Below are 27804 nucleotides of genomic sequence, written 5' to 3'. Positions count from 1 at the left end.
TATACAATGGGGTTTCCTTCCAAGTAAGTGTAGACAAGGGTAGTCTAAGATCCTTGGCAAATTTTATTACCTCTTTATAAAAGATAGTCCTTCTATTAAGCCTAGATCCAAAGTTCAGTATATTTAATTCCTATTCCTTTCAGTGTGAACTAAAATAAGTCATGACCAATTTGTTCTATTTATTTCAATGGGACCTCAGCTCAGCTAACAGTCTGGATCCAACCCGTTTTCTTTTTTACCCTCCTCATACCTTAGAGGCAGCCAGAATATCATTGTTCCTAAACTGAGCTCCTTAGTTTATGGTAGACTATTATTATTATTTGATATAGATATTGTTTAAAACAAAGCAGACGGATCTGAAGTATATCAGAAATAGCTGGTTCTTCAGTACAAAAACTTCCTTTAAGGAAACTAGCCAACACAAATATGCTCTGGCCTGCACCACAACTGTAAACAACTGCTGGTGAGAAACACAGAACAGCTGCACCATATTAGTAGAAGAAAGATCAGGAACAGTAACCTAGCAATTCAAAGCCCTCACATTTTATTGCTGGACAAAAGTTTAAAGATGTCACAAATCAGACTAGCCTAGAGGTTATGGCCAATGTATTGGCCTGCTGTTTGCTGAGTTATTATGACATCAGGTGTCCTGCTTTACCAGAAAAAAGCAATGGCAGTCTTTACTGCTAAGTAGTGCTTATAGATGGTTAGTTCTTTTCCCTTCTCTTGCTTTGGGTGCATGAAGTTCTGCGGCTCAGAAAGAGCAGGGATCTAAAGAGGGAGGACGGACCTATTGAGGAAGGTAAAGAAGCAGCAGGGAACAAGAGATCTCGTGGTAGGAGGTGGACAAGGAATCCACTTTCCCCTTCAGGTTCCCAGGTGAGTGCTGCAGTAGTTCATCACAGCCCGGAGCTGGCATCAGAGGTTGGTTGTGGATGGGCCTCACACCTGCACCAAGAACCCACAGCCCATGCAGGTTCATCACAATTGTCACTTGCTCACATCCACCCCTGCTATTTCCTTCTACCCGCACCCCCAAAAGGCAAGCAAGTAAACGATGACAGTGAGGAGGAGGAACAGCTTCCCAATCCAGTTCTTCCTAGCAACATTTATAAAGGGGAGATGTCCGGCAGCATTGGTAATAACAAGAAGCTCCTGCTTCACTGTTGCCACCACACAGAGTGTGTCTTCTTGCCCAAGGGCCTTCCAAGCCCATGAGCTGGCACTGCAGGAGAGGATGCCAAGGCTGTGGGTGTGACAAGTCAGCCGGTCTTGTGGCTAAGGGAAGAGAGTCTATCAGTCCTTGAACTCCTGGGTCAGGTACATGGTGAAGTTCACTGTTTTACCTAGAGCAATCTTTCTTTTTTCCTGTTGAAGGTCACATTCTCTCAGGTGTTATCTGTTGGAGGGGCCCTTTCACCAGTGGTGGGCCAAGCCAGAGCTGATGATGAGCAAAACTAGAGGTGCCGTATAGGGTTTGATGGGCTTACTCTCAAGTAAGTATACAGAGCACTTTTTTGGGTACCAATACAGCCACTGTTCTCAAAAGCAAGTGATTGTCCTTCATTCTGACTGGTGTTCTCTCTTTCTATCTTATTTTAGAGAGAGATATAGATATTGATGCACACATCTGACAAAAGCCTACCAATTTGTCTCAGCACAGGCTGCAAGGGGGGATTTATTTTCCACAAGTCATACAACCAAGAAACAATTAAGACCAAAAAAACCCAAACCCTTCCAATTTATTTTTTACCAGATAAATGTTTTTACCAGATAAATACTACCCTTTTGAAATGTCCCAAAAATACATATAAAAAGGGTGGGACTAAAATTCCTGGAAAAATAAGGAGACAGAAGAATGGGGCAGCTGATCGCTCAGCTGTGACCAGTGGTGTCAAAAGTGCCTGGATACAATTCAAGTCAGGACTAAAAATGATTCATCCACACTCAGTTTGAAGGGTACAATGGACTAGGATCAATGATGGAGTTACTATAGTGACTGAATAGCTAAGCTGTAAACAAAAACTGGACTGTGGGGGTTATAGCCAAGAGAAGGCCAACACTTGGGAGGCCTCTCTTCCAGTCCAAGTGCTTCACCTAAAGTTACCTAGCTCAGAAGCAATTGGAAGTGACAGTTTAAAACCATAACATCTAACTTCACATTTCCTTTTATCAAAAAGAAAGGAAAGAGCCAGTAAATAACAATACAGTGGTACCTCGGGTTAAATACGCTTCAGGTTACATATGCTTCAGGTTACAGACTCCACTAACCCAGAAATAATACCTTGGATTAAGAACTTTGCTTCAGGATGAGAACAGAAATCGTGTGGTGGCAGTGGGAGGCCCCATTAGCTAAAGTGGTGCTTCAGGTTAAGAACAGTTTCAGGTTAAGAACGGACCTCCAGAACGAATTAAGTACGTAACCAGAGGTACCACTGTATATATGCTTGCGGGGACAAAGTGGAAAAAGTTATTTAAGTCAGGCATTGATGGCCTCTCAGTAGCAGGCTTTATGTATTAGAATGCTGGACATTCACACTCGGTCTCCCTTGCACTGCAAAAAAAATCCATTACAGAACGTCTGAGTGAAACCTCCTCACAACCCACCTTTTCCATCAAGCCTTTGGTTGGTTCCTGTGCCCAACTGTAACCTACCCTGTAACTAAACCTAAGCACCCTCCCTCCTCTTCTCCAGTGCTGAATTTTAGATTTGTAAGGTCCTCAGAGAAGGCGCTGTCCTCTTATACTATAAGCTTCACAGAAATCTCACACTCTCTCACAGAAATCTTAAGATAAATATATGCCAACAACTGAAGTACAGTACTAAGATGCATGACATAACAATGGGGTCATCCTTATTGGAGAATGACAGCTATGTTGCCACAGAAACCACGCCACATTCCATACCCAGACTTGGCCTTTGTTGAGAAGGCACTAGTTTCTAACAGTATGTCTTCTACACTACACCACAACTACAAGCAACACCATATGACTGTGCTGCTGAGTTAGTTACCCAGTTAAACTGGGGGAGGGGTGTCCCCCAACTTGCTTTTCCCAGACCTGCCTTCATGGATGAGTGAGTCACACTGAGTTCTCCTCCATGCTCAAAGGCATGGCTCACATCCACCAGGAGTTGTGCAGTCTGTACTGTAGGACAGATTCTGTGGAACTCCCTCCCTGCTTGGTGCAGCCCCCTTCCCTATTGAACCTCTTGCTGCTTGGTGAATACTTTTTATTTCAGCAGACATTTTAATTGTGTTTTTCTTATCTTATGGTTAAGTATGTTGTATCCCTATTTTACACCACTTAGAAACTCAATATTAAGTAGCATTTTTTAAACAAACAAACAAACAAATAAATGCATAAATCTGCCTCATGCAATGGCAATGTCCATATGGACAAAAGAGATGGAAGAATGAGAGAAAGAGGTTGGTTTTTCTAGATGCAGTATTCAACACACCTCTTATGGAGCAGAGTCTTCTGCATTAAAGTCATATTCCCCTCCTATGCTTAGGCATTCCTCTACTTCTCTGCGTTTAGGTGTAGTTATTTCCCCCACTAGAGATTAACGTCCTATTCAGGTACTAGGCTAAGTAGAACATGTGACAGGGAAGAGCCGCAAACCAGCTCTGCTCCATGTTGCTCTTGAGTTGGAATGTGGCATTCTGCACCAGGGAGCTTCCTGTACTGACGTAAAAGCTCTCTGTGCAATGTAAAACCTTGATTTTCATGTGGAGTATCTACACAAGCAAAGCAGGCTTCTTGCCACAGATGAAGGATGATGGGGATGGAGACAGCACACTCATTTCCACTCTCCCCACTTGTGTGTTATACTTACTTGTAAATATAATGCCTAAAGAGGGCTGGAGTAGTTTATCTATTGCAATGAACTTGTAATAGATTACAATAGGAGGGAAAAATAAAAAATCTGCAGCTGTATTCTGCGAATAAGAGATGAGAAGACGAATGCTAGTAGACTCCACTACCACAATGAATGCTTCCCCATGCGGAGGAAACCACTGCACACAGAAAAACAGCAGGTCATGATAAAAGCTAGGTTGAACTATGCTACTTTTTTTTCTACATACATGAAACTTCTACATACAAGGGGGAACATTCAAGCTCCTCACCTCTCCCTGCAATCTGAAGTAGTATAGGACCCCTTTAGACTGTCTATAACATGTCTGTATTCTATAACATGTATTCTATAACATGTCATTAACACAATAATAATGTGTCAGTGATGGATTTACACTAAGCCTGTCCACACATCATTCCTCTTTATTGGCTTTTCTGCAATGTTTCCCTCAGTATTACACATTATTGCCACCTGAAACAGCACTCTTGCCCTACGGCACAACAAAAGCAAAAGAAGGCATGAAATTTGTGGTATGAATTTCAGGAGGAAGCTACAGGACACGCAACAACTGGAAATGAAGCAGTATGCCCACCCCAACAACTTATGAAATCGCAAACAGTATTGAAAATAGGATTGTGTATAACCACCCCAATTCCATCGTGAGCACAAATCATTATGAATGCACAATAAAAAGGACACCTGGAGGGGCTGCAAGTCATGCAGTAAAACGATTATGGTAATTGCATAAACTGGCATTAAGTGAATCCCAGAAGAGGAAAGGACAAGCAGGAAAGCACCTTCATATCTCTCCTGTTTGTCCTGTAGAGCATCCCTCAAATGTAGGGAAGGGCTTAGAAATATTTCTCTTTAGTGCCTCCCTTGCCCCACGATTGCAGTGTTCTAGTGTCACCCACAGCCTTCCCTGCAATCAACAGGGGAGCCATTATTTGCTGCACATATGAACTGGGAAGTAGGGTGTTCCTCACAGCACAAGGCCTGTTGTCAGATGTGGGCCTCAGTACAGAAGCACCATTTGCTTGCAGGTAGGAAATACATTACAGATAAGGTGTCTCTTGAGGTATGTTGGGGTAAATGCTTAGGGTGGGTCTCAATCCTGGCCCCACACTGACTAGCCAAGAGTACCTCAAATTGGTCTGCTAGTATTATGTAGCAAGAGCAAGCAACAAACCTTTTCCCTAAAAGCCCAATATCCAAGCCCAGAATCTTGTTCTCACCTTCAGACAAGGGATTCCTTTCCCTGTAACTGTGTGCTAGAATCAGAGCAGCTGTGGGTCGTTTGGGGAGGCTTTCAGCCATATGAGAAGTTGCCATTAGGAAGCAGCCTTATTGTTGCATTTATAGTGAGGTTGGTAGTGCTTCACGTACATCACCTCAGTCATCCTTACCACAACCTTTTAAGAAAGGTTAGTGTCATCGATTCCAATATTGCATAAGAGGTTTTGTATGAGGTTGGACTTAATGAGACCAGGGGTCTGCCAACATTTGAACTGGGGACCTCCCAGCTTACAAACCATAAATTGTTTGGAAAGTCTGAAGTTTGGTCCAGTCAGTATAGAAAAAAAATGTGTTCTGGGTCTGGGTCTCCAACCACAGGTGTGAGAAAAAATGGGAATGGACTGGGCAGGCACATCTCTTTGGCTGTCTCCAGGCAAGACACATTGAATGTTTTATCTTTCTTTGGAAGAGGGGAATTTTGGCAGATAGTTTCCTCAGCCAACCTCGCCTCTTTTGAAGTAAAGGAAATACAGCCCTACTTCAGTGGTGCAATTTGGTAACGGACTTAGGAGGGCCTCCTGGGCTTTGCGAGTTCCTGCCTCTTTTTAGGCGGGAAAGTGGTAAGGCGGGCCGCCCTGCTCACTCTGCTGCGTGAGGCCCAGCCCAGGACTTCGGGCCCCCCCGAGACCTGCCCCTCTTCGCCCGCCTTCCAGAAGTGACCTTGGAACTGAGCACTCCCCGGCTGGTGAAGGGGCAAGAAAGGCCCTCTCCGTCGCCCACTTCGCAGCCTCTGCAGCTAAGCCTCGGAGGAGGCACGTGTGCTTTGGCGCGGCGCCAGCCAGAGCATCCCCGGCGTGCCCTTGCTGGGGGCCGCCTCCGCCTGGGCCAAACCCTTCTCTACCGGGGCTGGGGTGGGGCTCTTTGCTGCGGGAGGGCCAGGCAGCGCCGGCGTTTCCTTGGGTTGCTCGTCCCCGCTCTCTTTCCTTCCCTCTCTGACCCCGTGGATCTGCCTCCCGAAGGAGAAGGCGCGAGAGGGGTGTGTGCGCGCGCGCTGAGCGACCTCTCCAGGCATTGCAGGGGTGCTTGGCGCTCCCGCAGTCAGGCGAGCAGCGGGCTTCGGTGAATCCTGCCGCCGCTCGCTTAGCTCCCGCCTTGCGGGAAGGGAGCTCTCCCGCCCAAATTCCAACCCTCGGCTCAATCTCTTTTGGAAAGAAGCCACCGGCTTCTTTTTTTCCAGCTGGAGAACGAGAGGGGAGGGCGGGGTGACTCAGGCTGCTGGCGCCGCCGCCGCTCCTCCATGAAAGAAGCTCAGCAAGAAGAATTGATTCCTTTGCCTCTCATCGCAGACCGCCGGGGCAGAAAGAGAGAAAGGAGCGAGAGCATGCGGGTGATGCGCTGCTGCTGAGGAGCCCGAGCCGAGCTGCAGAGTTTGCAGGTCATTAGTGCTGCACCAAACTCCGGGCGAGGTAAGTGGCGCCGCCGCTGCTGCTGCACACAAAGCGCTCGGCAGCGTTTGGGAAGTAAGCCCGGGCGGGAACTGTGGTTTGTCGGGAGAGAATGGCAAACGCAGCAGGCAGTTTTCTCGGCAGGAGGCTCAGTTTTGTGTCTCTGTGCGGGCACAATGCAACGTGGCATGCTGTTTTTCTGCACCGAACGGAGCGCCTTAGTTTGATCCCTAGCAAACCTCGCTCGCTCAGTGCGATCAGCGTGGCTGTGCTGCAGACTGGCATCGTGGCGGCCTTGATCCGTGGTCCGATCCCGGAGAACGAGAGGGACGAAAGTCACCAGGCATCTTTGCAAAGTTTGCGCCTCGGTTGCCTGTGCGTAGCCCCGGGGCTGCTTGGTTGAGCGTGCCTTCCTGCGGCGTGGAGCCGCCCTGGGTTTCAAGAAGGGAGAACTGCCCGGGAAACTCCAGTTTATCCTAGGAAGATGCTTTTCGGCCGGCCATTAAGTCTAGGGTTACGGGGAGCTGCTGGATGGAAAGGGATGGGATTGGGAAATCGGAATAATGGCAGTGGAAACAATGGGCGCAAAAACTGAGGCTGGGCTGCCAAAGTGTATTCAGGAGGAGCAGAGCTGCTTAGGAAGAGTCTAGGCGTGGGAGGGAAATGCATCAAGGGTAAGACGAGACCTAGTCTAAAAAAGAACACGCGCATCTCTATTAAAAGAATGGCTGGGGGCGGGAGGGGAGACCCCCACAAAACCAAATCTCAATATTGCGACCTGAATTAGTTGCGTTCCTTACAAATGAATCTCCAGTTCAGATTCTAAGTGGGTGGCTTTGTGTTTCACATCCGATTCTTCAGTCTATTCAAGCACTCTGAACCCAGGAAAGCTTTCTGTTATTGCAGTTCATTTATTTGTGTGTGTGTTCCTGGAAGTTTTCACCTCCTGGCTGGGACCACTGTTGAGAACTTCCAAAGCTTTGTGATCTAGTTCAGGGTGACCTGCCAGTGATTATCTCTTAATGTACGTTCGTTTCTTTCTTCACATGGTTGGTGGCAAGAGCAAAAAATGTGGTGCTCACTTGCAAGCCTCCAAAGATACCTTTGACATGGGGATGATTGAAGAGAGGATGACTGACAGGCTGTGATGACTGTAACCAAACTGTCTTGCCTCCACTTGGCCTTTGAAGAACGGAGCTACAAGATTGCTTTATTAAGAGAGTTAGGGTTTAGATGCTTTCACCACTGTTGTCCCTATGTTCTGATTAAAGCTGTCATTTCATACATCTGTCGTGTGTGTGTGTGTGCGCGCGCGCGCGCGCACGTGCACATGCACACACACCGTAGGGACATCTGGAGTGCTTTAGTTTTATTTCTTACCTTCCCAAGAAAAGTGCATGTGTCGTAGAAGATAGGCTGTGTAACATGGCATGAATAATGGATTGCTTTGTACGAGGAATGCTTTGCCCACATGTAAATGAAGAGCCTTCGGTGATGACAATTTCAGAAAAGCTGCTAGGTAGCAGGTGTCACAGTCACTTAAAAAAAGAAATTCTACAAAATATGTTTAAACAGGAGAAAGGGGATTCCCTTCTATAAGCCCTGTTACAATTTTCTATTGGGGTAGGATTTGTTTTAGAGCCCTCCTTTCTGGCAAGCCTTCAGTGTGGCTTGCAATTTAGCCATAACAGTGTAATATTTAATTCCCGCCCCCCAACTGGTATTCCATACTTCTTGCTAGGTTATTAGGGCAAGTAGCAGGCACAAAGTTTTCTCTTCTCACCCTGCTAATAACCCTGTGGAAATGAGAAATACTGCTTAGCCCAAGGTCACGAGAGAACTGCATTGCTGAACAGTGGTTTCTTAACTAGGTTCTCCCTGGTCCAAGTAAAAAACTTTGTCCATTGCTGTAATACTAGCTTTATAATAATGCATGCACTAGTGTTAAATAGTGCAACACACGGTCAGAATCAGGTACGGTCACCAAAGTGGCATCATGCTAATTTTCCCGATTCACCGAAAGATGCCAGAAATTAAAATTTATTGCAGTGTAACATACCTTTGATGAGAATGGTAATGACACACTCAACCTTTCCATAGAAAACCAACCTTCTCAGACAAATGTTGGACAATATCCTACCCCAGTGCAGAATTCATACAACAGTAGTCCTTGTTACACATAATTCTTTAGGTCCAATATTGTTGATCAGCAAACTGTGGTGCTCCATATGTTGTTGAACTCCACTCGTATCATCCCCAGCCAACATGGCTAATAGTCAGGGATGGTGGAAGATGATGTTACCCTATCTACATCCCATGACATTGCCACACCCACAGTAGTTAATAATGGCCCCAAATGCTAGTAGCTGCTGGAAATTTACCACTTGCACTTGTCATTCTGTAATCAAAATGCTCCTGGGACATAAATCCCCCCCCCAATAAACTCAAAAGTTGCAGTGGGGGTGCCCATCTAATGTAGAGAATTGGAGCTAAAAAAAATTCAAATAAAAACGAATGTCTGGAATAAGGAACTGTATTGAGTTTTCTTTCTGAAAACAAATGAACCCAGGGCATTAAATATCCTAAAGAAAGCAATTGTTGTTGTTTAGTCATATAGTTGTGTCCGACTCTTCGTGACCCTATGGACCAGAGCACGCCAGGCACTCCTGTCTTCCACTGCCTCCTGCAGTTTGGTCAAACTCATGTTCGTAGCTTCAAGAACACTGTCCAACCATCTCATCCTCTGTCGTCCCCTTCTCCTTGTGCCCTCCATCTTTCCCAACACCAGGGTCTTTTCCAGGGAGTCTTCTCTTCTCATGAGGTGGTCAAAGTATTGGAGCTTAGCTTCAGGATCTGTCCTTCCCGTGAGCACTCCGGGCTGATTTCCTTAAAAATGGATAGGTTTGATCTTCTTGCAGTCCATGGGACTCTCAAGAGTCTCCTCCAGCACCATAATTCAAAAGCATCAATTCTTTAGTGATCAGCCTTCTTTATGGTCCATCTCTCACTTCCATACATCACTACTGGGAAAACCATCGCTTTAACTATATGGATGTTTGTCGGCAAGGTGATGTCTCTGCTTTTTAAGATGCTGTCTTGGTTTGTCATCACTTTTCTCCCAAGAAGCAGGTGCCTTTTAATTTCGTGACTGCTGTCACCATCTGCAGTGATCATGGAGCCCAAGAAAGTAAAATCTCTCACTGCCTCCATTTCTTCCCCTTCCATTTGCCAGGAGGTGATGGGACCAGTGGACATGATCTTAGTTTTTTTGATGTTGAGCAATTACATTTTGCATTTAGGGGTGCTGTTTTATCTCAGTAAAAGGAAAATTGGGTAAAAATGTATTAAAGGGTTTATTCAAACCAAAAAGGATCTAGGAATGCAGATTTAAGTGCCCTTTAAAAAAATCACACACATTGATTTTACTTTGGGACATTTTACTACCCCGAGGCACCCCAACAATGGAATTTGATTTGGGTTAGTGAAATGCCTTTGTCCCTGTTTAGGAGTTTCAATCCAGTGCAAACTTGCCTGGGTGTATTTTATTTATTTATTAAATTTCTATACCACCCTTCATCCAAGGAACATAGGGCAGTTTACAATATAAAAACACAAACATACATACCATAATAACAAACACAATACTCCCCAGTTATTTATTTATTTATTTAATACTGTAAATAATGTAAACTCCATTGAACACTGTGGGGCTTATTTTGAGTAAACATAAGATCGTACTTCATACAAGTGAAAAACATTTAAGAACTGTCTTCCTAAGAAATACATTGTAATGCTTAACACCCTATTTGATGCTATATAGCATCCAAGAAAATACCCTCAAAAGCTACTAGACCACTCTCCTGCTTAAAGTCATTTTTCCCCAGTTCAGTTTTTCTGAAAGAAAAAACTACCAACTATTTTCCAGTTTCTCAACCATACCTTACTTGCCATCAGCAGCAAGTGATAATCTGCTATATAGATTATAAATACAACAATGGTAATAATAGCAATTGTCCTTAGCTGTGGAAGAGAGGACACGCTTCTAGTGAGTCTCTGCATTTCTTAGGGAAGCCCCATTTGAAAACCATGTTCTTTGAGGCTGCATTCAGTTGCTCCCTCCTCCTTCAGAGCCGCACATGGAATCTACATTTCATCTCACTTGCCATAAATAAGACTGCAACTTCCATAGCCAACTATTTTCTATAGCTTTCACTGTCAGTTGATCATTTTGGATTAAAACACACCAATATTTCTGGTTATCAAAGGGTAAAGGAAAGGATGAGCCGAAGAAGAGACTGATTGTATTTGGGTCTGAAATCTCATGCCGTCCTGTATAATTGAGAATCCATTTTTGCAAAGACAACTTCTATTCGGGACATTAGTTCAGAAAATGGCTTTTTGTTCAGATTCCTGCCACTGGAAGAGGTTGTATGTGAGTATATTATAAGTGGACGTATATGCATGCAAGGGTATGTGAGAGAAAGATTTCCACCATTGGAACTCAGTTGGATTTTTGTACACTAATGCATGAAGGTCATCTCCTTTTAGATTTGTTGCTTTATAAAGCAGTAGAAGCTGGGAACACATGCAGGAGTAAGTTGTTGTTTTTTTTAAAAAAAACTTTAATCAGAGAGACTAGCCTTCAGTATATTAGGCCAATAATTCTTCTGTGTTGCTGATTTAAGATGTGGGATTCCACTAGGTTTGGCTTTTCTTAGCCATGTAGGAAAACTTACCTTGAAGTGGCTTTTGAGGAATTGCAGCTTTCTCCACCACAATTTTGCTGCTTGTTACGTAGCAGGTTTGTGTTCTCTGCACCAGTGGTAGGATGAAAGTATGCTGCCAGATCTGGAAGCTCTCCTCCCCAAAACCCAATGTCTGTGACAGGAACTTGTGGCCCTCCAGATGTTGGATTCCATTTCCCATAATCCCTAGCCAGCATGGCAAATAGTCTCAGATGCTGGTCGTTGTAGCCCACCAAAATCTGGAAGGCTATAGATTCCTCGCAATGAGTTAGCGTGGTTTCCCTCATGGTGAGAGAAGTTTCCATTGTACATGCTTCAGAGAACGCTTTCATTTTCACAATGTGTTAAAGTTGAATTTTGACATTCAAAACAGGTTGCTCATAGCACCTTGGGCTAAACAGGAGTGGGGAACTTCAGAGTGGGGAACTTAATGTGGCCCTTCATGCCTCTTCTCCTGGCCCTTGGAACCTTCCAGAGGCTGCACCCTCCACTGGCTGTTGCTTCACACCACCTGTGTTTTTGCCTAGCTGGCATGTGCCTTTGAACTCTTATGTTTCTTGCTCTTCTGAGTGGAGGAGACAAGAGTGTGTGATTGTGTGTAGAAACTAGCCCACTGTATAAAGGTAAGGATTACGTTTGTTGCTCTTCTCACCTTTGCCTTTGGCCAGCGGGCATGTGGCCCTCAGAAGGTTGCCCAGAAGAGAAAGCGACCCTCAAGCTGAAATAGTTTCCCCGTCCCATGACTGATATGAAACCCCTGAGGGGTCAACTAGTCGAGCTCTTCACATTGAGTAGAATACCCCTGTTCTATAAAATACTCAATTGCCTCCAAATCATGGATGGCTAACTTCAGGTGGCACCAAGCACATGGACATGATTTGATCCACATCCATTTTCCTTGCAACATACTTGTGCAATGTTTGTTTGTTTTTTGATGGGTTAGGGAGCATGTTTGAGGGAAATGGCCTCATGGGTCATATTGCACCCCTGCCTTTCAGGCCACGATTGGGCTGGATGTCTCATCCCCTTGATTTAGAATGTGCATAAGAGGCTCTGAGCAGAGGGGAGGATGTCAGAGAAGCACATGTGCCCTCACTTGAGCTGGTCAGAAGCTGAGGTACTTCCACCCACATATTCCTCCTTCTCTCTGCTCAAAGTATTGCACAAACTCTGCAGTAGTTCCAGCTCTGGGGCAGCAGCCAGGGGAAGGACTTGCTTTTACTGGCTAAGGAGGATGCCTGTCATTAAGTCAGACTGTCCACTGCTACAAGGAAAGAGGAAGGAACAAGAAGATGGCCATGCTGGAGGGCAAAGGAAACCCTTAGCATCTTCCTTTAGTAAAACAACAATTTCCAGTCCTCTTTCACTGTAGATCATGAGTTAACAGTTGCAAAGTCAATGAAGCTACAGGCCAATATAAGTGAGTAAAGAGTCTCCCTCTAACAAGTTTATAGCCACTGTAAAATGTTTTCCTGGCTGACTCTAAAAAGATAAACCTATATTACAGCTGGGTTTCAACATCCAGTAAGAGGCAGAGCACTCAATCCTGCTGTGTGTTGCTTCACCAGCATGTTCCCTGCAGAGAACACGTTGGCAAAGCAAATCCTTGCAGAGAGCTGATTGAAACCTCTGCTCAGCTGAGGGTTTAGTGGTATCACACATGCCCAGTCACCAAGCCTTAGTTGGCAGCAGGGCATGGAAAAAAACTTTCATTATTGGAAGTAGGAGGTATATTAGTCCATAAGGTGCCATGGTGTTAGTGTTAGGCCTTTTTTCTATTTAAAATGTGGAAGATTCCTTCCATAGATCAGTCCTCAGTAGAGGGATTTTCTTTTTTAGGGGGGAGGATATCAAATAATATGTCTTGAATTAAGTTAACAATTTAATTAACCAAAGTGAACACATATTGCTAGAAGGAAATGCTGTTCAGTTTTCTTTTCATTTCTTGTTATAACAACATAGCAGAGTCAGAACACCTTAACAATATGATCCAGCACTGGCCTTCCATCTCAGCCCGCCAATTAAGATTTACCTCCATTGATTTGTTCCTGTTGAGAAGTTGATTAATCTGCTGATTAATGTATGTTTTGATCAAGGCTGTCCTTCTCATTTCCTCAGCTGCTCCTTTGTTCCAGGAAGTCTTTGTTCTTCCTATGATTGTTTATTCTTGCCATCCCATTTTGCAATATTATTTCTTTTGTGCAAACGGAATGTGATTTCCTTGGCTTCGTTTAGGCCTGCCTGTCACCACTCTCCCGTCTGTAGCAGCTCATAAAGAAAACTAATGAGAATCTGTCTCCAATCACCTTTGTCTTCATTAGATTTTCATCAGCCTTCTGTGACTCCACCGGTGCCTTGGTGAAACTACTGGTGACACACATTGGAAGTATTAAATAATCTTGCTCCAGGTTATGTACTTCTGTGGCAACTCCATGATCTCCGCAGGGGAGCTAGGAGTGAAAGTCCTCTGGCAGGAATAATAATAATAATAATAATAATAATAATAATAATATATTATTTATACCCTGCCCATCTGGCTGGGTTTCCCCAGCCACTCTGGGCGGCTTCCAACAAAATATTAAAATACAGTAATCTGTCAAACATTAAAAGCTTCCCTAAACAGGGCTGCCTTCAGGTGTCTTCTAAAAGTCTGGTAGTTGTTGTTCTCTTTGACATCTGGTGGGAGGGCGTTCCACAGGGTGGGTGCCACTACCGAGAAGGCCCTCTTAATGGTTCCCTGTCACTTCGCTTTTCGCAGTGAGGGAGCGGCCAGAAGGCCCTTGGAGCTGGACCTCAGTGTCCGGGCAGAACGATGGGGGTGGAGACGCTCCTTCAGGTATACTGGACCAAGGCTGCTTCGGGCTTTAAAGGTCAACACTAACACTTTGACTTGTGCTCTGAAATGTACTGGGAACCAGTGTAGGTCTCTCAGTGTTATATGGTCTTGGCGGCCACTCCCAGTCACCAGTCTAGCTTCCGCATTCTGGATTAGTTGTAGTTTCCAGATCATCTTCAAAGGTAGCCCCACATAGAGCGCATTGCAGTAGTCCAAGCGAGAGATAACCAGAGCATGCATCACTCTGGCAAGACAGTCCACGGGCAGATAGGGTCTCAGCCTGTGTGACAGATGAAGCTGGTAAACAGCTGCCCTGGACACAGAATTGACCTGCGCTTCCATGGACAGCTGTGAGTCCAAAATGACTCCCAGACTGCATACCTGGTCCTTCAGGGGCACAGTTACCCCATTCAGGACCAGGGAGTCCTCCACACCTGCCTGCCTCCTGTCCTCCCAAAGCAGTACTTCGGTCTTGTCAGGATTCAACCTCAATCTGTTAGCCGCCATCCACCCTCCAACTGCCTCCAGACACTCACACAGGACCTTCACCGCCTTCACTGGTTCTGATTTGAAAGAGAGGTAGAGCTGGATATCATCTGCATGTTGATGGACACCCAGCCCAAACCCCCTGATGACCTCTCCCAGTGGCTGCATGTAGATGTTAAAAAGCATGGGGGAGAGGACAGAACCCTGAGGTACCCCACACGTGAGAGCCCAGGGGTCTGAACACTCATCCCCCAACACCACTTTCTGAACACGGCCCAGAAAGAAGGAGCGGAACCACTGTATAACAGTGCCCCCAGCTCCCAGCCCCTCTAGACGGTCCAGAAGGATGTTATGGTTGATGGTATCAAACGCCGCTGAGAGATCCAGCAGATCTTGAAACAGCAAACTCGGAAACATTTCTTCTTTGATACACAAGCATATGAATCTGTCTTACAACGAGTTAGATCACTGGCAAGTGTAACTCAGGACTTTCAGCTCTGGCTGGCACCTCTCCTACTCAGAGTAGAACCTAAGTTAGTTGCCCCATTAATTTCAGTGGGTCTACTCTGAGTAAGATTTAGTTGGATGCAATGCTAAACCTTGGCGCAAAGGGCTGTGAACAATCTTGAGATCTTGAAGATCCCTTTAACTTCAAATGCTTGGTGTTGAAACTAGAGCGTCCAGCATGCAACGCCTGTGCTCTACCTCTTAACTGTTGAGTGGGATGGCCTGCTCATGGACCCAAACATAATTATGTGCAGCCATTGGCCTAATTTTAAAAGCTCTCCAAGTAAGTGATCACGTCATACCTCTGGCAAGAGGGATCTGTCCTCCCCCAGAGAAGTAGAGAAGGGTTGCAGAAAGAGAGAGAGAGGGACGGCTGTGCCTATTTTTGACTCTGATCCCACCCACACTCAGCATTCCCACCCTCCCAGAGATTACCCCCAAGTGAACGCAGAAAAAAGTTAGCTTAGCCCATGAAGCCCACTAAAAATGTGGATTTGAGGTATGCAACAGAGATGTAGACAAGCATAGGCCTTTAAAATGTTAAAGGAGCTATGCTAGCCTTTTCCTCACTGATTGAAAATCTGTCCTTCTCCAAACTTTAGTCCTTTTGAAAAGTCAGACCCCCTTTGCATCTGGTTCAAAGAATAGGGCTGCAAAGGTAAACTTGGAAATGCAAGCAGCTGTTCAGTGTAAACGAAAGCATAGAAGGTTGAAATTTCCTCCAGGTCCCTCTCTGTCCTTTCCACATCGTAATGTGAATTTATGCTAATCTTTTTCAGTTTTGTTTTCATCCCGGGTACTCTGAATAGAGATTTGAAGGCTTTTGTCCTCATAGCAGGCTAGTAGCACTAGAATGGGAATAATTTTCCTAAGCATTTTGGGCATGTTGCATAGATCTGAATTACTGCACTGACACCTTAAGGGTCATTGCACCACACACACACACACACACACACACAGTAAATCCCAGCAACACAGGGACTTCAAGAGTTGCATGGCTTGGCTGCCCTGTGTCTTCTGTCAATGTTGTGACCAGAGAAAAGGTTTTTTGACAATCCTTGGGTACACCCACCTTGTCTTGCTCTCTTACTTGACCTCTATATGTCTCAAATGATGGGGGTGTTGGATTTGGGAAATCTGCATTTCTTCTCAGCCTCATTTGAGGAAATTTCTTTAGGAATGTTTCCTATCTGTTTTCCAGAAGTATGGTAGTGAGCTACTCTATGCGTTTTTGGGCTTTTTTTTTTTTTTAGGATGAAAGAGAACAAAAGCACTTATCTTTTGAGCCTGGCCAGGCTATAAATCTAATTAAGTGCAACATTTTTTAAATTGCCTGTTGTCTTGCGTTGAAGTATAGCTGAAAACCCTCCCAGATGCCAACCCTACTCAGGTTACAAATGCCAAGAATGTGTTTGGGTCATTCTCTTGCTGGTGTTTACTCACTGCCTTTATTTATTTTGCTGAATGAATCATGTCTCAGGCTCATCTTGTAACCATTCTGTGGCAGTGCAGAGTTGTCAGGCCATTTGGGATTGGAATCTCAAAGTACACAATCTTGCAGTTGGGGGAATAGTTTGCATAATTACATTTATAAACTCGATTCTTGCCTTTTGCTTACCATTGTGGTTGAAGAGCAATGTTGCATTTTGCTGAGCAAAATTAGCAAAAGACAGGTCCCTGTCTCAAGGAGCTTCCAATACTAGAAAAGAGAAAAGTGTGGATAACAAGCCAATAGAGAAAGGGGAGGAATGGGTCAGAGTAACCAAAGATGAATGTAAGCAGATGGCTGTTACATCCAGCCAGGCATGCAGTGCAATCGTATGCATATTTACTTGGAACATATGGGACTTACTCCCAGGAAAGCCTGTACAACATTTCAGGCTTTGTATAATAGAGCTTCAGGCTTAGTTTTAGTTTGGGGTGTTGAATAATGGATTGGCCTAAAGACTTCTTGGAAAAGCCAGTACCTAATTATTTCATCAAGTAAGTGGATCAGAATAAGTCAAATTCTTCATTATCCTTGTTTAGTATTTTTGGACAGCTCAAGCTCAAGCTGGAACACTCTTCAGTACCAAGGACAGTTCTAGTGATTGCTCATGATTTGCCTGGAAGGCTGGCACTAGTGTGCATATTATACCTACTGTGTTACGTATAACTAATGTATTAAATTAAGCTTACCCCCAGAACATGTCAAAGAATGCCTCCATCCCTCCCCCCCGTGTTACTCTTATACACCAAAATTAAATATCCACCATATGTTTGGGGGATGTAGTTAGTGCCCAGTGATTAAAAGGTTTGCTTCTGAATCTACAAACAACTCCAAAATAAAAAAGCACTATCCTGAAGAAGATACAGAATAAGTCAGAATACCAAATACAATAAATGGCCCAGGTATTGTCCTCCCTTGAAAGCCCTCGTCTCTGAAGATTATGGACTCCCATACAGTTAGATTTGTGCAGGGTGCTGAAATTACACAACCTGAGCTTTTCAGCTAGTTGGGCTCACCAAGAGCACTCTCTAAAATTGTGAATGGTAAATCTCATGGCAGGTGAGTAGTTTTCCCTGCTGCTGAGAGCGACAAAGGCTTTCAGCGGAAGATATCACCCAGTGTCTTGGACTCTCAGAATCTTTGCTACTTGACTTTTTCTGTAATTTCTTTAGGATTATGTCTCTTACCTTCAGGTTTTGCCTTTATTAAGAATGTCCCACTTCCTGGGTAGTTTTTTTTTTTTTTAGGTTTCAAATCAGTGCAGATGTATGTTTATCAGTTGATGGCTTACTTGCCTTGCATGTGTGAATGCATTACCACAGATCAAAGATCAGAGACGCAACTTCCATGTCACTTCACCTCACTTCAGACATAATTGGTTGCAATCCTAACGCCACTTACCTGAAAGTAAGCACCAATGAATTCAATAGGACTTAATTTTGAATAGGCATGGTTAGGATTGCATTATAAGTTAGTTGCATATAGGCCCCATTGAAATCAATGGGACAAGTTAGTCATGACTGAAGTCTCATTGATTTCATTGGTAACTAAGTGCAACTAGTGTGTTATAGATCTAGCCCAATGCTGAATAAAGTTACAGTATATGTATGCACGTGTGAACCAGTCCATAAATGACACTTTTCTATGAAAAACCAAGTTGGGGTTTGATGAAAATAGTATTGTTTAATATTTCATCTAGGCAACAGGAATGGCAATGGTTATTCTGGTTTTGTTTTCTGTTTACTCTTCAAAATATATGGGTGCCTTACTGTTCACAAGCAAAATGAACTGTGAACTGCTTGACTGACCTTTGGGTTGCTTTGTTTTTTGCTTTTATATGATTAGGAATTCTGTTCCATCGATTTTGCTTCTCCACCTCAGTCTGCTAGTTTCAACATCTCACTGCATGCTTGCGACCCGGCAAGTTCTGTGGTCCCTGCTGTGTGAAGATGGCTTTGCAAAGGATTCTGGGATATGAGTACTTTTATTAGACAGGAAGATGCTGGTTCAAATGCTCTTTATTTTACCTACTGTCTCTAGCCTTTTTTAAAAAAAACAAAAGAAAACAAAAAGCAGTGCAGTGGCATGAGCAACACACACAGAATCTGCTCCAGTTGCTGACCCTGCCCATATTGAACAGTTGTTTTAAAAATGTGGCTTTTCAGTTAGTTTGTTAAATGTATTGTAAGCCACCTTGGACATGAAAATCATGACTGAGAGGTAGGGGTGCAAATATTCTAAATATTCATTAGGCCACCTCTGGGGTGCATTGAGTGGAAGAGTCTTTTCAAAACCTTATAATAAACAAACAAACAGGAGGAGCAACATTATTCTCTACCCCACCCCCCAATGCTTATGGAGGTAGGTAAGAGAGGGTCTTTTTAAATGACCAGGAAAATACTGGAGGGGTTGAAATTCCCCTTGGCTCTCCCTTTACCCCCCTCCGTCCCCCAAAAAACTAACCAACCACCTTGGCCACCACTTTTCTGTTTGCCCCTGGTGAATAACCTTGACAGAGGAGAGTAGTACCCAAGATCTTTTGAGTAGGAATGGAGATTGAATAGTGTTGACTGAGGGAAGTGAGCTGCTCAGTCAACAGAAATGGGCTGCAGTCACTTTCCCTGCATAGGTTGATTCATTGAAGGTGCCTGAGCCTTCCTTTCTCCAGTGTATTATTTCTTATTTCACCTTTGATCCCGAAGGGTGAAATTGGGCTCAGAGAGCACCCTTTGGCATGCAGTCTCTGGGCTTCAGTGCTTTCCTTTTGTAAGCAAAGTGTGGCTGGGGGGGGGGTCTTCTCCCCTGAAAGTGGACACTGAGAAGAGGGATTTCCTGTACAGTTCATCCTTCCCCTTTGCAAATTTCATGGGGCGCCAATTTTTTATTGTTATTTATTGCATGGAAATGAATTCCTGGCTAAACATAGCAATACAATGCCCATGTACCTTGGGAGACTGTTCCTGTAGGCTCTGAGCAGTAGCGATAATAAACAGTTGGAGGAGTCCTTTCCTCAGCTCTGGCATCATCTATTTATTTTGCAGTGACCTCTCAATAAGGCCAGCTCCATATTAAATGATTTGTCCATATATTATCCAACACAGGATCATTTGTACACAGAAAATGAGGCGAGTGATGGGGAAATAGCAAGTACAAACTGAACAGCAAGACTGTTAGTAAGATTGTTGTTGAATTTGAACAAGACAGGGAAGGGAGAAATGGCGAAACTGAACTAAAAATCCTAATTGGGGGTGGGGAGGGGCCAGAGAGCTGATCTGCCAGAACTGTAGAAGGATAACTCTGAAATAATAAAAATGCTGGTATTTATTTGTATTTTTATTTCAAAGGTTCCAATTATTGCTTATTAAAGCTAGGAGCATAAAAACAAAGTCTAAACATGTTTGAAACTTAGAAAACATAGGCTTATATCACCAGTGCAAATTAGATTATCCTGTTCCCCAACAGGTTGTAACCAGTTGACAGGCAAATGCGCTGGTGATAAGATGTTAGCATGGCAGAAGTCCTGCAGAAGCCAAAGGCTCCATTGAATGAGCTATAAGACCACATTGTAAGGGCCAAAATAGATGGGACAGAGATACATTGATCATATATTTTATCCCTTAATTAAGGGAGAGCTGTGGGCAGGAACCCAAGTCAGATTGGGACTGGAAGAATGGAGGAGGGTTTTAAAAAATCCATCCCATTTTCCTACAGTACATTGCTGCTTGCTCCATTAAGAAAAACATAGTTACTGTCCTAAAAATGTGCAACCTAAGCAGCCAGGGAGTCTTTAAAACAGACTACACCCTCCCTCTTTAACTGTGTGAAAGGAGAAGTACCTGCTTTCTCGCTGTGTTATGAAGGTTGCTGTTGTGTGCTTAATCTGGCTTTTGCTTGTCAGCCCATTGTAATCCATTTGACTAGTACATACTTCTATATAATTCTGTAGCAGACTCAATGTAATGTACCGTATTTTTCCCTCTATAAGACGCCCCCATGTATAAGACACCCCCTATTTTGGGGGACTCATATTTAAGAAATTGGGGGGGGGGGAGAGATGTATTCGTGTATAAGAGGCTCCCTAATTTTTGACATTATTTTTAAGGGAAAAATCTTAGTCTTGTACACAGAAAAATATGTTAATTTGAATTATGAGAACTCTGAGGATGAAAAGTTTTGTGGCAAAAAATGTAGGTGATTATGGTTTCTAAATGTGGCCCAATGCTTTTTGAGTTGTAAGGACGTGTACATTTAAAAAAAGATTGGGTGAGGACTAACATAAACTGCCCCAAAGTGTCTTCACTTCCTTCCTTTCTTACTATAACCCCACTGTTCTGTGTTAAACCATTATGCCCTTTTCCTTTCGGTATGGGTTTTGTACATGAAGTATCCTTTATTCAAGCTGCTGTCAATTTTCTTAGCTCTACAACTTGATATCATGATCCAAACCTCAAGCAAAATGACCAAATCACAGACCAATCAGTGACAAATATGATAAATAGGTGATAAAACAAAAATACAACAGTGGACTCAAACCTGTGATATTATATTATATCATACAATATGATATGAGTTGCAGCCAATAAGCCATAAAAAACCCATGCATTAATGAAAATACAACACATCACAAAACTAAGCCTCAACAAATTTAAACAACCAACATGAAGCTTGTCTATAACAGAAATAATAAACAATCCATGAAAACGGTATGTGACGGAAATAATAAATAGTCCAATATAATGTAAATGAGTTCCATCTGTGAATGGAATGCATCAAATAAAGCTGATGTACAAATTGCATGCAGTAGTAAAGTTAATATGATGAAAACTTTGGAATATATTTTTGCTTAAGTACGTCCTCAGAAACTACTGTGATGGATGGCATCCAAGCCTGATTCTTCCCAAGATATCACTGGGCACACAGCAATTCAGTAAAACCATAAGTAACAAAAAGCAGAGAGCTACAGACAGATGGTAGACAATGTTGTAAACTTTTCCAATAGCCTTCCAAATCTCAAACAACCACCAGGACTCTGACCCAAAGACAGAGGAGCCAGCCAGATCAAGAGGCCTAATGGAGCAAGCCATGGAAGTGCTGGACCCCCATACCCAAGGCCTGACATGAAGCCAGGGACCCCTGAACTGAGACCCCTCACACAATACCCCTTGAGCCAGATTGTCCTTGTGGGACTCCCTCCTCCCATACCAGGGGCTTCATATACTGCAGTGCAGCAGGCAGGCAAGAAGAGAGAGGAAGTTGCCAGAGCGCTGTGCTCTAAGTCAGAAAGTTGCCTCTTTAATAATACTGTCTGTTCTTCAGGAAGCGTGAAGAGCCTGGAAGAGATAATATGGCCCAGGCAGAATAGAAGTGAAACAGAAGCACTGCAGCCTAGTGGTCCCAGCAACCTTTCTCTGCAGGTCTTGCCCTGATGAGGCAGGTGTGAGGACTAAAGGTCCCCGCCTTCCCAGTGCCCACTAAGGCTACTTCTCTGCTGGGTCTTTCCCAAGCAGTCTCAAACTGTGCCTGCACAAAACTGATTTCTGTTCAACCTGCTTAATTTCCCTGCATGCCCCAGGAGACCAAGGGGGAGGAGAGCTGGGTGTTGGGATGCAGCCAAGGAATCGGGGCAATTGGCAGGCTCCAGCCCCCCGGCCGGTGTGCCAGGCGATCTCCAGTCCTTGAATCAGCATGAAACTGCGACCCGAGCTTCAGAAGCTGGAGCATGCAACTCAGCAGAGTAAATAACGCTTCGCAACAGAAGTGGCAGGGAGACGGCTGTGTGAGCATATTTACAAGCAGTTTATTCAGCATATTGTTGTTGTTTAGTCGTTAAGTCGTGTCCGACTCTTCGTGACCCCATGGACCAGAGCACGCCAGGCACTCCTGTCTTCCACTGCCTCCCGCAGTTTGGTCAGATTATTCAGCATACATCAGGACAAAAGGAAAACATGTCTTCTCTCCTTCGTGTCCAAGCAAACAGCACATAAGCAAAAGCTATACACAAACGGAAGTTCCCAGCAAGCTGTGCTGGAGTGTAAACAGGCATGTGACACACAACAGTCATGCCTGTTCCTTAAGGTGGAACGGAATATCCTAACACTGGGTGCAGTTGGAGGGGGATACTTTCAGGAGAGGGAGACTACCCAGCTTCATCCTGCCTCTTTTGTCTCCTGGTCCCACACCTCTCCAGCCCCCTCTTCTGCCTCAGAGTCTGAAACAGACTCTTCCTGCTCACTAAACCCTGTTACTTCCCTTGCGTATTACCCTTCCTCCTCCCAGTCTGTTCTTCCTCACTCTTGTCCCTCCGACCACTCACTGTCGTCCCACCACCAATCCCCTGGCTCTGAGCAGTCTTCCTTTGGGGGCTCCCCAGCTGGTGCCTCCCACCAATCCTGTGCATCCAGCCACTCCATGACATAGGCTTTAAAATTAAGGCATTCATCGGTATCTGGAGATTCTCAATACAACTAAACATGAATCCACCTTTTCTGCATTGCGGGGTCTTTTTCAAAAGACCATGAGATGCTGAGTTAGGGGAGACTTTGTAGGACAACCTGCTCCTCATACATCTGAATATTCAGCTTACCCACTAGGAGCTGTAATGAAAAATCTTGATGGAGATTCTCGATGAAAAACATGGGGTCATTCCCTACTCAGATGGATAGAGGGTAAGCAGGAAATTCTCAAGCAAACCCATTCATCAGCTGGACACGGAATGGAACAATGCAGTAATTCCTCCCCAGCAAGCAAAGAAAGAGCCTTCAGGAATGAAAGATAAATCAGACCTCCTCCACTGGCAGGTTGTAGTGTAGTAATTTTGCAAGGTTCCAGCAAAATTACTACACTACAACCTGCCAGTGGAGGACCTCTAATCCAGGGTGATGTACTTGAGAAGCAGGTTTTAATAACGCATTTCCACAAAACACCATGCACTGGTGACTCATGCAGTGCCAGAAGACAGAGAGGAATCTCTACTTGCATAAGTGTACACTGAGCACACTGGCTGAGACTGTAAACTTGTTTTCTCTTGCAGACCATTGGGACGCTGCTGGCTATTGGAAGAGTTTACAATGCAAACTCCAAGGCCTAATTCATATGCCATTGGGAACTCAGCCAGATGGATGCTGCCTTGGTGTTATTGGCTGCTTGTGGCTGCTAGTCCCCCCCCCCCCCCGCCGCAAAAGAAAATCTGGGTGGGTGATCAAAACTATGTCCCTGCTTCATCCACCAAAGTAACCTAGTATCCATATTGTAATGGTTCTAGGGGTTGCTCGTGCGTAAGCCGGTGCAAACACCTGGCTGGATTGCCTGAGTGAACCTTTTCTGTCCGGACAGCCACTCACCCGTGGCTGTCTCAATCGCTGGCAGAATCCATCAGTGGGCGTTTCTTAAACTTCTTCCAGCAAAGAAGCTCTTTGACGCCTAGTCTCCTCCTACTTTCTCTGCGCGAAAGCCTTCTGCGCAAGGAGGGCGTAGGCAGCGGAGGAGCTCTACTCTCCCCGCTGGTCCCCGGCAAGGAGTCATGGGACCGCCTCGCCACTTCCCCCATCTGCCCCCCTTCTCCACTGGTGCTACGCTGATTCTCTTCCCCATCTCCCAATCCCGGGACGCTCTCCGGAATCCCTCTGGATTTTGCTCTCTCCCTCCGGCACTGATGGCAGTTCCCTGACACATATCAAAAACAATAAACTAAAACAACATACACGGTGGTTTTTCTCTTCTTATTAGGTTGTTGGCCTCTAATTTTGCTTACAACAGCCCAGCAGAAAGAGACTGTATTGTTATCCCCATATTTTAGATAAAATTCTACCCATGCTAATATATTTCATGATTTGGTTACCATCAGCCCGAGCTGCATGGAGCTGGTTAACATGAGGCTAACTGTGTAAAGGGAAGCCTTTGGGGAAGAGAAGCTCTCGGGAACAACTGTGCCACAATGGTGATATATTGCAGCAGGCCTAAACAGAGGATTTCTCCCTCCCCATCGTCCAGCCAAGACACTGAGCTCCTCTTCCGAGGGTCTTCTGCTGGTTCCCTCACTGCAGGAAGCGAAGTTACAGGGAAGCAGGCAGAAGGCCTTCTCAGTAGTAGCGCCTGCCCTGCGGAATGCCCTCCCTTCAGATGTCAAGGAGATAGAGAATTACACAAATTTTAGAAGACATCTGAAGGCAGCCCTGTATCAGGAGGTTTTTAATGCTTGATGTTTTTAGTTTGTTTTTAGATATGCTGTAAGCCGCCCAGAGTGGCTGGGGAAACCCACCCAAATGGGTAGGGAATAAATAATAAAATTATTATTATTATTATTATTATTATTTTTATTTATTTCAAGATGCAGATTAACCAAAAAGAAAATTAACCAACGGGGTTCTCAGCTTTTTGCTTTCCATATGCATATAACAACTGCCTGACATATTATTATTATTATTTTAAATCCCACATTTCATCCTTTTCATGTTGGGGAAAGTAGCATTTGTTGTGCTGCCTAACACGTAACAATTAAAGGCACAGTGCCTCTCTTTGGAAATTAGGTGACAGCCATACCACAGTGGTTTAGAGCCAGACTAAGTTAGTGACATTTCTGTCCCATAAAAGTAGCCAATGAGTGTGTAAAGTTCTGTTGATTTAAATGGGACTGAAGTGTGACTAATTTGATCTGAAGATTTTTGGGTGAAACAGAATGAAATGCAAAGCTTAATGTAGAAATATGAAAACACAGAGTGGAGGGGAAACTGCCATATAAATGTACTCTTAAAACCATGATGACTGGATCCTTTGCTTTATTATGCAATGGGGTTGGAGTTTAGGATCTGGGACTCTTGGTCCTGGACCTCAAGCAGTGAAACCCTTTTGGCCTGACGCTGGCCTAGCAGTAGCCATCAACTCTCCTACACCAGCATGGTCTAATTACAGGGACTATAGGGCTAAGGTGCCTCTTCAGTGATATGGGCAGGCCTGCTGCTGTTAGAGCCATTGGAGCATTGGGCCAACAAGCCCATTGGCCCAGTAATGCAGGAGCAGAGAAAGGTGCTGCTCCACTTCACAGAGACACAGGATGCTGCAGCAGTTGTAGCACCTCTGAAGCCAAAGCAGCCTAAGAGGATTGGGCTTCCCATGACAGAATGCAAAGGAATATTTTATATGTGTAGCAAAGTGTGTAATGTCATTTCTGCTATTAGTAGTATCAGTAGTCATAATAGTACATACATGTATTAGATGCTGTACACCAAAGTTTCTAGACTGCATACAATAAAAGTAATTAAAGCACCCAATACAATCCAGTAAAACTAAAATAAATGCAAGAGGGCAGACTAAAGAACAAAAAATGACTAAAAACAGCAGGATCCCTTCCCAATTGTTGTGCCAGTCATTGTGGAAACAGAAGAAAGGGGTTGTATTAGCTTTTCATTAATTAGTTATAGAATAAATCTGGTCTTGAGGTACTCTCAGTGTCATACAGCATTGCCTTGATTTCCTCACTGTTTTTGCTTGTGTTTTCTTCTAGTTAACTGCCCTTACTCAGGATAGTCACCATGGATAATAACGTTGCTGAGCACCAACTCAGTGGTGAGTATCTTGAATGCTGAACAAACTGTGCTAGGGTTTTGTTTGGAGATATCAGTCTTGGTAAAAGTCTCCCTGCTCAAACAATAATAATGTGATCTCCCTCCCATTTAGACATTTTCTGGACAGAACATCCAGAAAACTCTTACAGCCCCAGAGACAGAAGGGTATCCAGACAAATACTGAGGGCTGCATCTCACATATATCTTTTGATGAAGCCCTTACTTTCAATCCAGTAGCTTTCTAACGTAAGAACTTATTCTAAGGGCCAAGCTAGGTGAGATGGTGAGAGATTTATGAGAAGCTCAATACTACCAGGTGCACACAGAGTAAGTTCTCTAGTTAAGGTCTATGGAAAGAAGATGCTTGAAGAGAATATTTGGTGGCCTACCCCCAGTCTAATGTCCTCCAGATGTTTTGGACTACAACAGCCCCATCCAGCATAGTCAAGGATGATGGGTGTTGTAGTTGAAATTTGGAAGGCACCAGGCTAGGGAATGTAGACGTGTTGTTGCTCAGTATTAACGTCTGACCATTGATTCATCTGTTTCCAAGCAAAGAGCCATATATTATTGTCTCAGCTGGTTATTAGAGGTTTTTCAAATGAATTTCTCTGTTGGGAAGTAGCTAGTGAAAGTATATGGGCCTTCAGGTCTCTTGGAAGCAGTTGTGTGAATACCTTTCTTTCTAGAAACACAATAATACTTGGTATGTGAAGAAGTTGTGCATTAAGTTGGTTCAAGTGTGTATCTTATTGCCACTTCTTGTAGATCACTGCAAACTGTAGAATGTGTGTTTGCTTGAAAGCTGTTCCCATTTATCATAATCAGGTGGGAGCAATTTTCTGTGCCAGTATGAAATTCATAGCATGGTTGAACAGTGGGCCATCTATCTACATTGAAAAGATTATTGCAGTCCAAGTCTGGTGAGGAGACTGCTTGGATACATATAGAAACAGAATATTTGAAAGCTAAAAGTCAAAATGTAGGGGGGAAATGTTTTCCGAAACCATGAAGAAATAAACACATTTTTATTCTCACTGGTAAGAGGAAAAATAGATCAATTTTGAAAAGCTGAAAGAAAGAAAATGCTTCTTTATAAACTAGTAATGGGTAGTATTCACAGATCAGCCATCAAAAATATTGAACAAGAACTGAATAATATGAAATCATTTAATGAAAGATTTTTTCTTATGAATAGAAACATAGTGATGATAAAAACAAAGTGTTGTAATTTTCCTAAATTTGGGAAGTTACTTCAATGGCTGTAAACAAAAAATCCTGTTATGTTAAGCAATCACATATTTTCTTAGATAGTTCACTGTACAGAGAGACTATAGTTTAGATTTGAAAAGAAAGATGTGTTCCGTTGTGTCAAGCCATTGTGGTGCAGTTTTGTGTGAAATGTTGTGTACTGTTGGTGTGGGGTTGGTGGTGGTTATGAATTAAGAACGGTTAGAACCTGGGGATCGGTTGGTGGAAGGAATTCAGGTCGGGCAGAAACAATATAAATTAAAAGCTTTTGCAGATGACCTGGTTTTGACCCTGCAGGAGCCAGAGTCTAGTACGAAAAGAGTATTACAACTGATTAATGACTTTGGTCGGGTGGCTGGATTTAAATTAAATAAACAGAAAACTAAGGTT

At 43.9% G+C, this 27804-nt stretch overlaps 1 protein-coding gene across 1 annotated transcript in view; it reads left to right on the top strand.

Moving 5' to 3' along the window:
- Positions 1–531: 531 nt before the first annotated feature.
- SYT12 (synaptotagmin 12) overlaps positions 532–27804 on the top strand; it is a 63723-nt gene continuing 36450 nt past the window's right edge. Inside the window, exons 1-4 of the mRNA XM_081012695.1 lie at positions 532–879; positions 1378–1496; positions 6442–6561; positions 26103–26164. Of these exons, the coding sequence (XP_080868821.1) occupies positions 26131–26164 (34 nt within the window). The 5' untranslated portion in view covers positions 532–879; positions 1378–1496; positions 6442–6561; positions 26103–26130. The remainder of the gene's footprint in view (positions 880–1377; positions 1497–6441; positions 6562–26102; positions 26165–27804) is intronic.

The sequence above is a fragment of the Podarcis pityusensis genome (assembly GCF_964106645.2).
Source record: "Podarcis pityusensis genome assembly, chromosome: 1".
Taxonomy (NCBI): Eukaryota; Metazoa; Chordata; class Lepidosauria; order Squamata; family Lacertidae; genus Podarcis; species Podarcis pityusensis.
This window is presented reverse-complemented; position numbering and strand designations above follow the sequence as displayed.